General features: G+C 48.5%; 1 protein-coding gene across 1 annotated transcript; it reads right to left on the bottom strand.

Moving 5' to 3' along the window:
* On the bottom strand, nucleotides 1-1,682 carry LOC143414207 (P2Y purinoceptor 14-like). Its single transcript, XM_076878074.1, has 3 exons — nucleotides 1,578-1,682; nucleotides 1,214-1,473; nucleotides 1-595 (listed from the first exon to the last, which is right to left on the bottom strand). Exons 1-3 carry the CDS (start codon nucleotides 1,680-1,682, stop codon nucleotides 1-3), a joined length of 960 nt encoding a protein of 319 aa, XP_076734189.1.
* Nucleotides 1,683-13,617: the final 11,935 nt, after the last annotated feature.

The raw sequence follows: 13,617 nt of genomic DNA, 5'->3' as shown, positions 1-13,617 counted from the left end.
TTAGATGTTGGTCCCCACTGATGCAATGCTCTGGCTCATCTGATCCCAAAAAGACTTACAGAGGAAAAAGTAAACAAGAGGGTCCAGACAGATGTTGAAAACTGACATCATGGTGGCCACCTCCTCCAAGTAGAACAATACTGGACCCGCAGAGCAACTGGTCCACAGAAAAGTGACAGGAAGACGAACCAGATTATAGGGCACAAAACAAACACAGAAGATGCTGACCAGCACCAACATGTTCCTGCGAGACTTCACCAGCTTCTCAGCATTGGAGGAGGCCAGCTGCCTCTGCTGTGCCTGCAACACCCTGCGGGAGATGCCGTGGTAGAAGAAGACCAGGGATATGAAGACCAAGAGGAAGATGATGGCACAGATGGTGTGGAGGATTTTGAAGAATAGGCTGATTGATGCACTGAAGAGGGGCCAACATCGGCTTGGGGTAAAAGTCAGGGGTTTCTGGGTGATGAAAAAGAGGATGCTATAAGTAACTGATGGAGCCAGGAGACAAACCCAAGTGACCATGGAGATGATGTGCGCAGTTTGCACTGACTGCAGGACATGAGTTCCTGAAGGATGGACGATTTTAAGATACCTGAAGAGAGAAGACAAAGGAGACAGTAGATAACTTCACGAAGCAGTCACAGTGGTACCACATTCGCAAAGGTCATTATCAAGTTAAAATGATATGTCTACACTGTTTTTAGGTGTCATGGTGCAGTGAGTGGACGTGTTTGGTGGCTGCTCCTTACAATCAGGAATAGAAAACACTGAAAACTCGTTAACAGACAACTCAACTGAGTAAGGCGAACGTAGTTGGTGAGGAATAAGGCAAACGGAGGCCAAAATGCCAAGGGGACAGGACAAAGCCGCAAAAACTAATACTAACAATGCAACAGGACAAGCTTGCACGAGCCCCAACAGTATAATTAGCGACTCGGCTGGAGAGCTATTAAAAGCTATCGAGTCCTCGAAATCAGAAATGAAACAAGATAACGAAAGGCTGAGAGAAGACAACACGCTACAGCAGGAACTGGGCGGCAAACTCGATAAGATAAAGGAGGACATAAAAAGTCTGTCGGAGAGAGTGGGGGAAGCTGAGGACCGAGTGGGAAATATAAAATGATATGTCTACACCTTGACCAGCAATGCAGGGGTTTTAGCCATTAACACTGTCATGAACTGTAGTGGGAAATATGTAAAGGTTCCTCACCTGTTGGCAGCGATATAACACATGAATATGATGCTGGCATACATGTTCATGTAGAAGGCAGAAGCTCCAAAGCTGCAGTAGACCTTTTGAATGATGAATGACTTGCTACCATAGTGGGCGATGCGCAGTGGCAGAGAGAGGCAGAGCAGGAAGTCAGCAGCTGTCAGGTTCTTCAGGTAGACCATCAAACTGTTTGACTCCTGCTGCTGAGCTTGACCAATGTAAAACTTTAGGATGAAGCCATTGTGGAGTAAACCTACCTGAAGAGACAGAGAGAGGGTGAGGAGATGAGAACCTTGGTACATACAGTGCTTTGAGAAACTTAAAGCAATTTCTAACACAGCACTGAAGATTGGAAACTTACCAGAAACACCAGACTGTAGACCAGTACAAAGAAAGGGTTCAGTGATGGGACAACTGGATCACAGGTCTGGTTGAAAGATGAAGTCCCATTTGTTGAGTCAGCCATGCTTCTTCAGCTGAAAAAAAAATCCACTTTATTCTCTCTTTGAATGGCTTTACCATCATAGTCTAATTTTATTGTTAAACAAAACAAAGTCAAACTATCCATCCATCCATCTTTATCCGCTTTATCCGGCCGGGTCGCGGGGGGAGCAGCCTAAGCAGAGAGGCCCAGATCTCCCTCTCCCCAGCCACCTCCTCCAGCTTATCCGGGGAAACACCAAGGCTTTCCCAGGCCAGCCGAGAGATATAATCTCTCCAGCGTGTCCTGGGTCTGCTCCAGGGCCTCCTCCCGGTGGGACATGCCCAGAACACCTCACCCAGGAGGCGCCCAGGAGGCATCCTTGTCAGATGCCCGAACCACCTCAGCTGACTCCTTTCGATGTGGAAGAGCAGCGGCTCTACTCTGAGAACTTCTCACCCTATCTCTAAGGGAGAGGCCGGCCATCCTTCGGAGGAAGGTCATTTCTGCCGCTTGTATCCGCGATCTCGTTCTTTCGGTCACTACCCACAGCTCGTGGCCATAGGTGAGGGTAGGGATGTAGATCGACCGGTAAATTGAGGGCTTCGCTTTTACACTCAGCTCCCTCTTCACCATGACGGATGAGTGCAGCGTTCGCATCACTGCAGCTGCAGCACCAACCCGTCTGTCGATCTCCGGCTCCCTTCTCCCATCACTCGCGAACAAGACCCCGAGATACTTGAACTCATCCACTTGGGGCAGGAACTCATCCCCGACCCGGAGTGGGCACTCCACCCATTTCCGGCTAAGAACCATGGCCTCAGATTTGGAGTTTCTGACCTCATTCCCGCTGCTTCACACTCGGCTGCAAAGCGTTCCAGTGCGAGCTGGAGGCCCTCACCCGATGAAGCCAACAGAATCACATCATCCACAAAAAGCAGAGATGAGATTCTGAGGCCACCTAAATGAAAGCCCTCCGCCACTTGGCTGCACCTAGAAATCCTGTCCATAAAAATTATGAACAGAACCGGAGACAAAGGGCAGCCCTGGCGGAGCCCATCACCCACCGGGAACGAGTCCGACTTATGCAAACTAAGCTCTTGCAACGGTTGTATAGGGATTGAATGGCCCATAGCAATGGGCCAGACACCACATTCTCCCGCAACACCTCCCACAGGACACCTCGAAGGACATGGTCGGATGCCTTCTCCAAGTCCACAAAACACATGTAGACTGGTTGGGCAAACTCCCATGCACCCTCAAGTAACCTCGAGAGGATAAAGAGCTGGTCCAGTGTTCCGCGACCAGGACGAAAACCGCATTGTTCCTCCTGTATCCGAGGTTCGACTAGCGGACGAACTCTCCTTTCCACCACCCTGGCATAGACTTTTGGCTGAGGAGTGTGATCCCCCTGTACTTGGAACACACCCTCCGGTCTCCCTTCTTAAAGATGGGGACCACCACCCCGGTCTGCCAGTCCAGGGGTACTGCCCCTGATCTCCACGCAACATTGTAGAGGCGTGTCAACCAGGACAACCCTACAATGTCCAGGGCCTTCAGGAACTCGGAGCAGACCTCATCAACACTAGGGGCTCTGCCACCAAGGAGTTGTTTAACTGCCTCAGTGACCTCGCCCCCGGAAATTGGCGGGTCTTTCCCCTCATCCCCAGACTCTGCTTCCTCCTCGGAAGACGTGTCAGTGGGATTAAGGAGGTCCTTGAAGTATTCCTTCCACCACTTGACAATTTTCTCAGTCGACGTCAGCAGCGCTCCGCCAGCACTATACACAGTGCAGGTAGAGCACGGCTATCCCCTCCTGAGACGCCTGATGATTTGCCAGAATCTCTTCGAGGCAGTCCGAAAGTCGTTTTCCATGGCCTCTCCGAACTCCTCCCACATCCGAGTTTTTGCTTCAGCCACTGCCCGAGCCTCATTCCGCTTGGCCTCTTAATACCTGTCGGCTGCCTCCGGAGTCCCACAGGCTAACCAAGCCCGATAGGACTCCTTCTTCAGCCTGGTGGCTCCCTTCACCTCTGGTGTCCACCATTTGGTTCGGGGATTACCACCACGGCAGGCACCAACCACCTTGCGGCCGGAGCGCAATGCAACAGCTTCGGCAATGGAGACGCTGAACATGGTCCATTCGGACTCAATGTCCCCAGTCTCCCTCGGAATGCTGTTGAAGCTCTGCCGGAGGTGTGCGTTGAAGATCTCGCGGACTGGGGTCTCTGCTAGAACTTCCCATCACACCCTCACTACGTGTTTAGGTGCACCGGGACCCGTCCAGCGTCCTCCCACGCCACCTGATCCAACTCACCACCAGGTGGTGATCAGTTGACAGCTCAGCCCCTCTCTTTACCCGAGTGTCCGTCCAGTGTCCTCCCACGCCACCTGATCCAACTCACCACCAGGTGGTGATCAGTTGACAGCTCAGCCCCTCTCTTTACCCGAGTGTCCAGAACATATGGTCGCAGGTCTGGTGATACGATTACAAAATCGATCATTGACTTGCGGCTTAGGAGAGTCCTGGTGCCACGTGCCACTTATGGACACTCTTATGTTCGAACAAGGTGCTCGTTATGGCCAAACTGTGATTTGCAAAGAAGTCCAATAACAAAACACCGCTCGGGTTCGGGTCAGGGAGGCCGTTCAATCACGCCCCTCCAGGTCTCGCTGTCGTTACCCACGCGGGAGGATGGGCCCATGTCTCCTCTTCGGGCTGTCCTAAGGCCCGGCCATCAGACGCTCGCCCTCGGGCACCCTCCCCGGGTCTGGCTCTAGGGCGGGGCCCCGGTAACCCTATCCCGGGCAGGGTAAACTGTTCCCTCGATGTTCTCTTCATAAGGGTCTTCTGAATCGCTCTTTGTCTGGTCCCTCACATAGGACCAATTTGCCATGGGAGACCCTACCAGGGGGCAAAAGCCCCCAGACAACATAGCCCCTGGGATCCCTGGGACACACAAACCCCTCCAACATGATAAGGTAGCGATTCACTGAGAGAAAGTCAAACTAATTTTAAATATTCTTTTGAACTCTACTGCATCTCTTTTTAAGACAGTAATTTTAATACATGGAGCTTTCTGGGGGAGTTTGCTGACAGTTTGACTAAATTCAGTTCACAACAGTTGTCTCAGTTTGCTTTCTATATGATGCACCCTACAGTCTTGCAGCATTAAAAGCAAAGTTGAGAGCTTAACATGCAAGTATAGAAATCATTAGTGATGTCATCTTTCATGTACAGTTTATATTTATGGAAGCAAAAATGAATCACTTCCTCTCACGAGTCTAATCGTAACAATCATTTCAACATGGACCAAGACAATTCTTTACTCTGAGCATTACAAGGTATCATGTATAACAACATATAACTGGTTATAATCCTGTCTGCATATGTCCAGGTCTACAACATGTTCTTCTTATCAAGAGCTTGTAACATGGGATTGCTGCACAGTCTGTGTGATGATATATAAAGCGTGTCTATACAGATGATACTTTCACATACGGAATCGGAGCAAGTAGGTGTTAAGTAGTCACATATGTTGGACAAAGTTTCATACTGGCATTTCATTTGTGTTTCACCCAGAAGTGTAAACAAAAGTTGTATCCAAATATTTATGATCATCAGAAAGCATGCCAAGAAGAGGAAAGTGATTTCCTCACAAAATACCAAATATTAGATATTAGTTTATTAGATCTTAGATTTTGCACATTGGCAGAGGCCACTTGTAATGCTGATGCAGCTGTGTAGAGTATTTCTATTCCGGGTGTCAGTAGTCACTAACAGTGATCTTTTAAGCTAAGCATGAAATATGTAGAAGTTCAAACAATTTAAGGATGATCAACCAGCAAGACTCACCTCTGTTTCTGCAGTTTTCAGTGAGCAAGTAAAGCTGCTTGAGTAGTTATGCCCATCTGGTTTAACAGTATTGCTGCACATCAGGAAACACACAGTGATCACACCACTAACAGGCACTCTGACTTATTTCCTGCTTGTCTTCCCTGCTAAATAGGGCCAACATGTTTCTAATACAGGCATGAAATTTTCTGATCAGTTGTGATATATGCCATTTTTCTCAGATGACCTCATGATGAGAATGAGGACCCAAGCACACACAAAATGGTGTGAAGGTGTATGTTAAAAAAAAAGCTAGCCTTTATTATTGGCTTTACACAACACTACAAAGTAATGAGACATGAAACATGAAGGAAACACAGATGGAGATGAAGAACAGAGGTAAACACACATAACAAATATGCACAAAGGGAAAATGAGGAAATGGGAGGGAGACACAGCTGACACAAATCAGACACGAGCAGGAAGAAGCAAAACAATACACTGATGCAGGGCACAGGACTGTCAAAGTAAAATAAGGACAAACATCAAACCAGGGACACTAGACACAACACAAGAAACACAAGAGATGCAGAGAGAACACCTAACACTGGAAATAATTAACAAATAACCAGGAAACAAGTTAAAATTGTGAATATTAATAAACACAAACATAACCACGGAGTCACTAGACTCCAGACCATAACAGTTTGATGTTATCTTCTATTTTAACTGCATCAGTCAGCCATCTAAACCACCCACACCAGCCCCATCTTCATCTTCATCTTGATCCTTATATCTGTCTTTTTTTACTAAAACACACATTTTGCAGGATGTTGCTGGCACAGCAGTGGCAGAGGCCCCTCTGGCTTTTGGGTGAGATTTAAAGTCAGAGTCATAGATGTCAGTCTTCATCAAGATCTATATGTGTCACGGTCTGGCTGGCAGACCGTGGGGATGTGTGGGGAAGGAGGACCCAGGCGCGGTGCTCTATGTATAAACAGTGTGTTTATTTACAGTGTGCAACAAGGTAACAATAAATCCCCGTGTTTTCCCAGACTCCCGTGTCGTGTCTCCCCGTGAATAGTCCGTGTCTCTGTGCTCTCCGCTCCCGTGTCAGCACCCCCCGGTGCTCGCTGCTCTCGTGTCTTCCACGCTCCTCCTGCTGGAAACAATAGACGCAGCCGTCAGGACACATACAACTGCGGGCATATACACACACTAACTCAACTGAACAGAAGACTAACGTGGCGTCTCAAGCAATGATCCCGCGTCGGTGGGAGCTCCAAGATTGTCTTAAGTAGCTCCCCCGACGAGGCCTGATCAGCAGCAGGTGTGTTGCTTCAGGTGTGGCCAGTCCCCTTGCAGGGCCACACCCTCCAGGCCTGACGCCGCCTATAAACAAGTGCTCAGCCACCCACACACACATATACACAAGCACAGGGAAGGGGGAGCAACACCAAAATACACAACAATAATAATAATATAATACATAACTGCTCAGGGACCCTGGGCCGCTCAGTCCCAGGACCCTGACAATATGAAAGTTAAATCAATACATACACAGGCCCACATAGACAGCATCAGTGTTACTGTTGCTATTTTGCTACTGTGGCCGATCAGCTCACAGTGTCACCCTGTATATTATCTCTTCCTCGTTCTGTTGCACTGGTGTTAGGTACTAACATGCAAGTTAGTACCTAACACCAGTGCAGTAATTAACCATTGCAGGTTGATTACTGGTGGTTCCTCTCTCTGCTATAATTGAACTGGTCTCCTGTGCTTATTGATTCATTCATTGGTCTTTCCTGGAGTTTGCTGCTCTCACTGGACAAGCAGTCGACCAATTTACTTGTCACCTTGCAGTGGCAATGCAGTAGTCTTCAGGGGTTACCTGAGTTTAATTACTGATTTACTACACCCAGTGAGTTTTGGATAAAGGTGTCTAAGGCTACGGTCCCACTGCAGGTCATAATGCTTAATTCCGTTTTTTTGATCGAATCCGATTTTTCTTGTCCGGTTGTTCACACTACAAATAAAATGTGACACCAAACGCACTCTAGTGTGAACTGTTCACGGCCCTCAAAGCAAAAGAAGACGTCACACACAACATGCTTAGACCCAGACCAAACAGTATTGTTTGACTGATGGCCCTTAACCCTTTAAGACCTACCATAGAACCAAGTCCGCCAGAGCTTATATTATATTGTTACATGCTGTAGTGCCATTTTTGGGAGCATTTCAAGTTGCTATACATCAATACAACCATTATAGCCCAAATTTTAATAATATGTCTTTCACGGTTCTGGGTCAGTTTCGATTTTTAGTTTATTTTTGAATGATTGGTTTGGTTTTGGGCGCTATGAGTATTATTATTATAATGATGATGATTAGAATTCTATGTTTCTGTTTATTCATGTTTAAGGATTTGTTCTCGGTTGTATCTCACGTTTAGTTTAGTTCAGGTTCCATGTGTCATTCTCTGTCTGTCTGTCTCTCAGTGTCAGGTGTGCGTCTTGGTGTAGTGTTCTCGTTTCCTGTTTTATTGTGAAGGTCTGCATCTCATGCGAGTGTGTTCAGTTTTACCTCTGTCTCGTCTGGTTGAATATTCCCAGCTGTGTCCACCACCTGTGTGTAATTCCCCTGTGTTTCTCTGTGTGTATTTAAGTCGTGTCCTCTGTCATTGTAGTTGCTGGTCCGTCTGTGTATCCACCATGTTTCATCCATGTGTTCCCTGCTGTCTACCATCGTCTGCCTCTGCTCGCCATCCTTCATGTTCCTGTTCTGGTTTCTGCGCTGTAGTTCAGTTGTTTTCCACTATAGTTTGTCTTCGTTTGCCACTTTCCCTTTGCCGTTTATTCAATAAACCACCTTCACACCTTCACGACTGCCTGCATTTGGACCCTCCTTCATTTCTTCCACACGGCTCTTGTCACTCGCCGTGACAGTACGGACCAGCCAGATATGGATCCAGCGGCAGTCACCCCACCCACAGAGCTTCGGAATTTCATAATGGACTCAGCTTCAAAATTAATCAACCTGTGGTTAGAGCATGAGGAAGAAACGTTTCTCTACATTCTGGAAGCCAGGCTACAACAGCTTATTTCCGATTATCCCTGGCTATTGGACTCACTGCACCCGCTGGTACAAAACTTCATCCTCCACGAACTCCACCTTCACCCCCCCGCCGCTACCGCTCGCCCGCTCGCTTCCACGGAGTACACGGAGTACGTGCCGTCCGAACCGCCGGACGAGGGATTACCCGGCCCGTCGGAGCCGTCTCCGAAAAGAAAGCGACGTTCCCGCCGTCGGCGTAGCACCCCACAGCCGGATGTCGGGACATGTAAGCCACCGGCAGTGGTGAGTGAGAGGGACACTGTTTCTGCGTTGCCAGAAACAAGGACGATTTATTCTGGGGCCATTTTCTGTGTTTCCACTGAAAATGCTAGTGGTGTTTCTATGGCCACTGCTTCAAAGACTGTTTCTTCTGCCCTCAGTTCAGTCGCCACTAGCTCAGCAGCCTACTCACTCATTCATTCAGTCTTCATCCTCACCGCCGCATTACAAGCAGGGAACACACTTCATATAAGCTTTTGCTGGTTCTCTTAAGCTGGACATCTCTGAGACAATTGCTCCCTCTAGGGCAGGGGTGCCCAATCCCGGTCGTCGAGAGCTACTGTCCTGCAGCTTTTAGATGCATCCTTGTTCCCACACACCTGAATCAAATGAATGGCTTGTTATCAGGCCTTTGCCAAACATGATGGCATGCTGAAGAGATCAAACCATTTGATGCAGCTGTGTTGGAGTAGGGATGCATCTAAAAGCTGCAGGATAGTAGCTCTCGAGGACCGGGATTGGGCACCCCTGCTCTAGGGCCTCCCCAGAGGCTGGGTGTCGCTCACCAGCCAACTCCACCAGAGACAATGTTGCATTAAGTGCACAGTAATTACATAAATTGCAAAAAAGTGCAATAAACTACAAAACAATTGAAAATCGCTTTTGTTTTTTTAACATATATTTCTAGTTAGAGAAATTTAAGAGGCTTAACCCTCAAAACTGTAAATACAAAAAAGTTGCACAAACTAGTTTCCCACCACAGGAAATTTATTTTGAGTGTCTTCATAGTTTTATTTTTGAAATACACCATTTTTATATACTGCAGGAAAAACAAAAATAAATATTATAATGCAAATTTGCAGAAAAGCAGCATATGCATCAAAACAAACTATTTCCAGCAGTGCAATTTGACTTCTAAGCATCCCAGAAACAACACAGAAAGTCATGAAGTCAAACATAACTTTTAAAAACACCAGTATAAGCTCATGAGGCCCTGATGGTAAAAAACTACATTTCCGTGAAAATGACGTCACTTCCGGTTTCGGGCAGGTAATGGCGGACATGCAATAGTTCACGCTGACGTCTAGTCCAACATAGGAAGTGTTATGAACAGCTGATCAGATCGGCAAAATGTGTTTCTGGAATATTATGTTTTTGTTGCTGCAAGTGCTTTTTATGCAGTTTTTGCAAAGCTATATGTGGAAGGAAACTGTGACCGAGGACAAGCTGATGGCATAAGATGTAAGTACAACTCCTCCGGTTTCATATGCAAAAAAAATGTTGCGCTAGCTTACGTGGTTGCAGTGCTAACGGGATTTAAAAATAGCTACGCAAAACGGAGCGTGCCCGCTCCGACCGGCTTTAAAGGGCTAATATGAAGACTTGTTTCGGACTTTACGTTTCCCAATTTTGTTTTAAGTTATAAATTTACTTTGTTATTTACGAATGGCCTAATAATTATCCTTATTGCTGTTTTAGAGGAGCGGTGCTTCAAAGGATAGTTGCATATTTCTGTCAGAATCTACAGATTATACAGTACAAATAAAATGTTCACGTTTCTTGAGCTTTGTCTTTCCATCAGTTTCACTGACATCTACACTGAATGGCCAGGAAATGTTCACGATGTCTTCTCCGGCGCTGATAATTGGCATCTGTCTTGTGTCAGTGACGTAAAAGACGGATTTATGACCTGACTGTAACCAACTTTAAGGTATAAAGGTGAATTACACCACAATAACTACTTGGACCCGTAATCAGGCCCTGGCCAGTATCACAAGACACCAAATTCGTATGGAGCTAAAGTATTGAGCAGCAATAATGACCTGGACACAATGGTAACTTTTGAGTATCCTCTGTTGTAAAATGATAAATGGCCTGTATTTATATAGCGCTTCTTTAGTCCCTAAGGACCCCAAAGCGCTTTACACAACCAGTCATTCACACACTGGTGATGGCAGCTTGTATTGTTACAAGGTATAACAGATATTTGTCCAATTTGTACAGAAAAAGTATAAAATAAAATAAATAGTGTGCACACTTAAACAAAATAAAAGTACTCATTGGGGCCCTTTAAGAATTTAGAGTTAAGTTGGCAACTTTAAAGGTCTTTCTGAGTGTAATTGGAATGTATGAGTGTGTGGGTGTGTATCTTCTTTGGGGTGGATCGTCCTCAAAGTGGTTGGCTCGCCATCTATCACAACCAGCCTACTTAGATGGAAGTTGCCTTTCTTGGACGTCTGGATCAATAATGAATTTCCCCCTTGTGGGACTAATAAAGGTATATCAAATCAAATAACGGCTGAGTCATTTTCAATCAAGGTTGTTTGGTTCTTGGCCTGCATGACACTGGCTTTTGTAGAGGCTCACTGCTTTCCTCCACAGCTAGTTTGCCACATGGTAGCAATCATGTCTATAAAACTTCCTCTCCTGGTTTCAAAATAAAGGTCTTGCAATCCAAATTGATGCAAAACAGCTTTTATTGTGAAGGAGACCCTGCAGGAAGGAAAACATACTGTGTAAACATAATGTGGTAATCTATGTTAAAGACAAGTCTCAGCAAAGCAAGCCCTGAGTCTGTCACACACAGGCCCAGTGTTACTGATAACACATCACTCAGCTGCTTAATTGGGTTTTTTTTTTTTTCTTTTTCTATTGGCCAACACTCTCTTGGTACTAATGTAGGATTTTTCTTAACACAAGTAAGGGAGAGTCCAATCCAGGTTACCTTAATTGATGATTCTAAATTTCCCATAGGTGTAGATGTGAGTTTGAACCGTTGTCCATCACCCTGTGCTAGCCCTGTGACAGACTGCAGACCTGTCCAGGGTGCAACTCGCCTCTCAGCTCACAATAAAAAGTGCTGTAGAGTACACCCAGCACAGACACACGCACACACAGGCAGGTATAGCCAACTTCCACGTTTATTGATATTTGTATTTTGACAGCAGACTCAGTCGCACCGTCTGACAGCTGGAGCCCAGCTGATCTCCCTTGGCCGCTCCTCCTCGTCTCACTATAAACACAGCGGAGGAGACCATCATTAGTCCATAAACAATATCAGCTGTTCTTACCGGCCTCGCGGCGCCGCCCCGTTGAGCCTTCCGCTCCACTCCTCCCCTGCAGCTGCGCCCGGGGCCACGCCTCCGCCACACACCCCCACCGCCCGTTCGAGGCCGGGGAGCCGTCCGGCCGAGCCAACTCCCCCCCCCGCGAGCGAGAGAGGAAATCGGCCACTGCCATCTGCGCCCCCGGCCTATGGATCACCTTGAACTTAAAGGGCTGCAACGCCAGATACCACCGGGTGATCCGGGCGTTGGCATCCTTCATGCGGTGGAGCCACTGCAGCGGGGCGTGGTCCGAACAGAGGGTGAATGAGCGTCCCAGGAGGTAATAGCGCAGGGAGCCGACCGCCCACCGGATGGCCAGGCACTCCTTCTCCACGGTGCTGTACCGGTGCTCGCGCTCTGCTAGCTTCCGGCTGATGTATAGGACAGGGCGGTCGGCCCCCCTTACCTGCTGGGACAAAACGGCTCCCAGCCCTCTGTCCGAGGCGTCAGTCTGCAGAACAAAAGGGAGGGAAAAGTTAGGAGTGTGAAGCAGCGGCTCCCCACAGAGAGCCTTTTTCACCTGCACAAACGCCGCCTGGCACGGCCCCGTCCACTGGACCAGATCCGGGGCACCCTTTCGAGTGAGATCGGTCAGGGGGCTGGTTAGCTGCGCAAACCCCGGCACAAAGCGACGATAGTAACCCGCCAACCCCAAGAACCGTCTCACCTCCTTTTTCGTCCTGGGGCGCGGGCAGGATGCGATAGCCGCCGTCTTCTCCACCTGTGGACGCACCTGCCCGCCCGCCAGGTGGTACCCCAGATACTGCACCTCCCTCCGTCCAACCGCGCACTTCTTCGGATTGGCCGTGAGCCCCGCCCCCCTCAGGGACTCCAGGACCGCGGCCACCCGCAGCACATGCTCCGCCCAGGTGTCGCTGTGGATGATCACGTCATCCAGGTAGGCGGCAGCATACGCTGCGTGCGGACGCAGTACCCGGTCCATGAGACGCTGGAAAGTGGCCGGGGCCCCGAACAGGCCGAACGGAAGTGTCACGAACTGGTACAAACCGTACGGAGTGGAGAAGGCCGTTTTCTCCCTGGCCTCGGCAGACAAGGGAATCTGCCAATAGCCCTTGGTTAAGTCCAGTGTCGTGAAAAAGCGGGCTGTGCCTAACCGGTCCAGGAGCTCGTCGACCCGAGGCATGGGGTAGGCATCAAAGCGTGACACTTCGTTCACCCTGCGATAGTCGACACAGAACCGTATAGACCCATCCTTCTTCGCCACCAGAACGATGGGGCTACACCAGGCGCTGTGCGACTCTTCTATTACTCCCATCCTCAGCATTTCCGCCAATTCCCTCTGCACGATTTTTCGCTTGTGCTCCGGGAGCCTGTAGGGCCGTGAACGCACCGTCACGCCAGGCTGCGTCACGAAATGGTGCTCGATGAGGGACGTCCGGCCGGGCAGGGGGGAGAACACGTCCGCAAAACGCTGTTGCAACGCGACAACATCCGCCCTCTGGGCCTGTGTGAGATGGTCATCACAAGGGAGGGAGGCGGGAATGATAGAATTTGGCACCTCCGGCCCCAACTCATCTCTCTCCTTCACCAAGCTCACCAGAGAAGCGGTTTCAACCTCTCGCCACAGTTTGAGGAGATTGAGGTGATAAATCTGCGTGGCTCCTCCCCTGTCCGACCGAGCGACCTCATAGTCCACGTCCCCGACTCGCCGTGTGACCACAAAGGGTCCTTGCCACTTGGCGAG

The sequence above is a fragment of the Maylandia zebra genome, linkage group LG3 (genome assembly GCF_041146795.1).
Source record: "Maylandia zebra isolate NMK-2024a linkage group LG3, Mzebra_GT3a, whole genome shotgun sequence".
Classification (NCBI taxonomy): Eukaryota; Metazoa; Chordata; class Actinopteri; order Cichliformes; family Cichlidae; genus Maylandia; species Maylandia zebra.
This window is presented reverse-complemented; position numbering and strand designations above follow the sequence as displayed.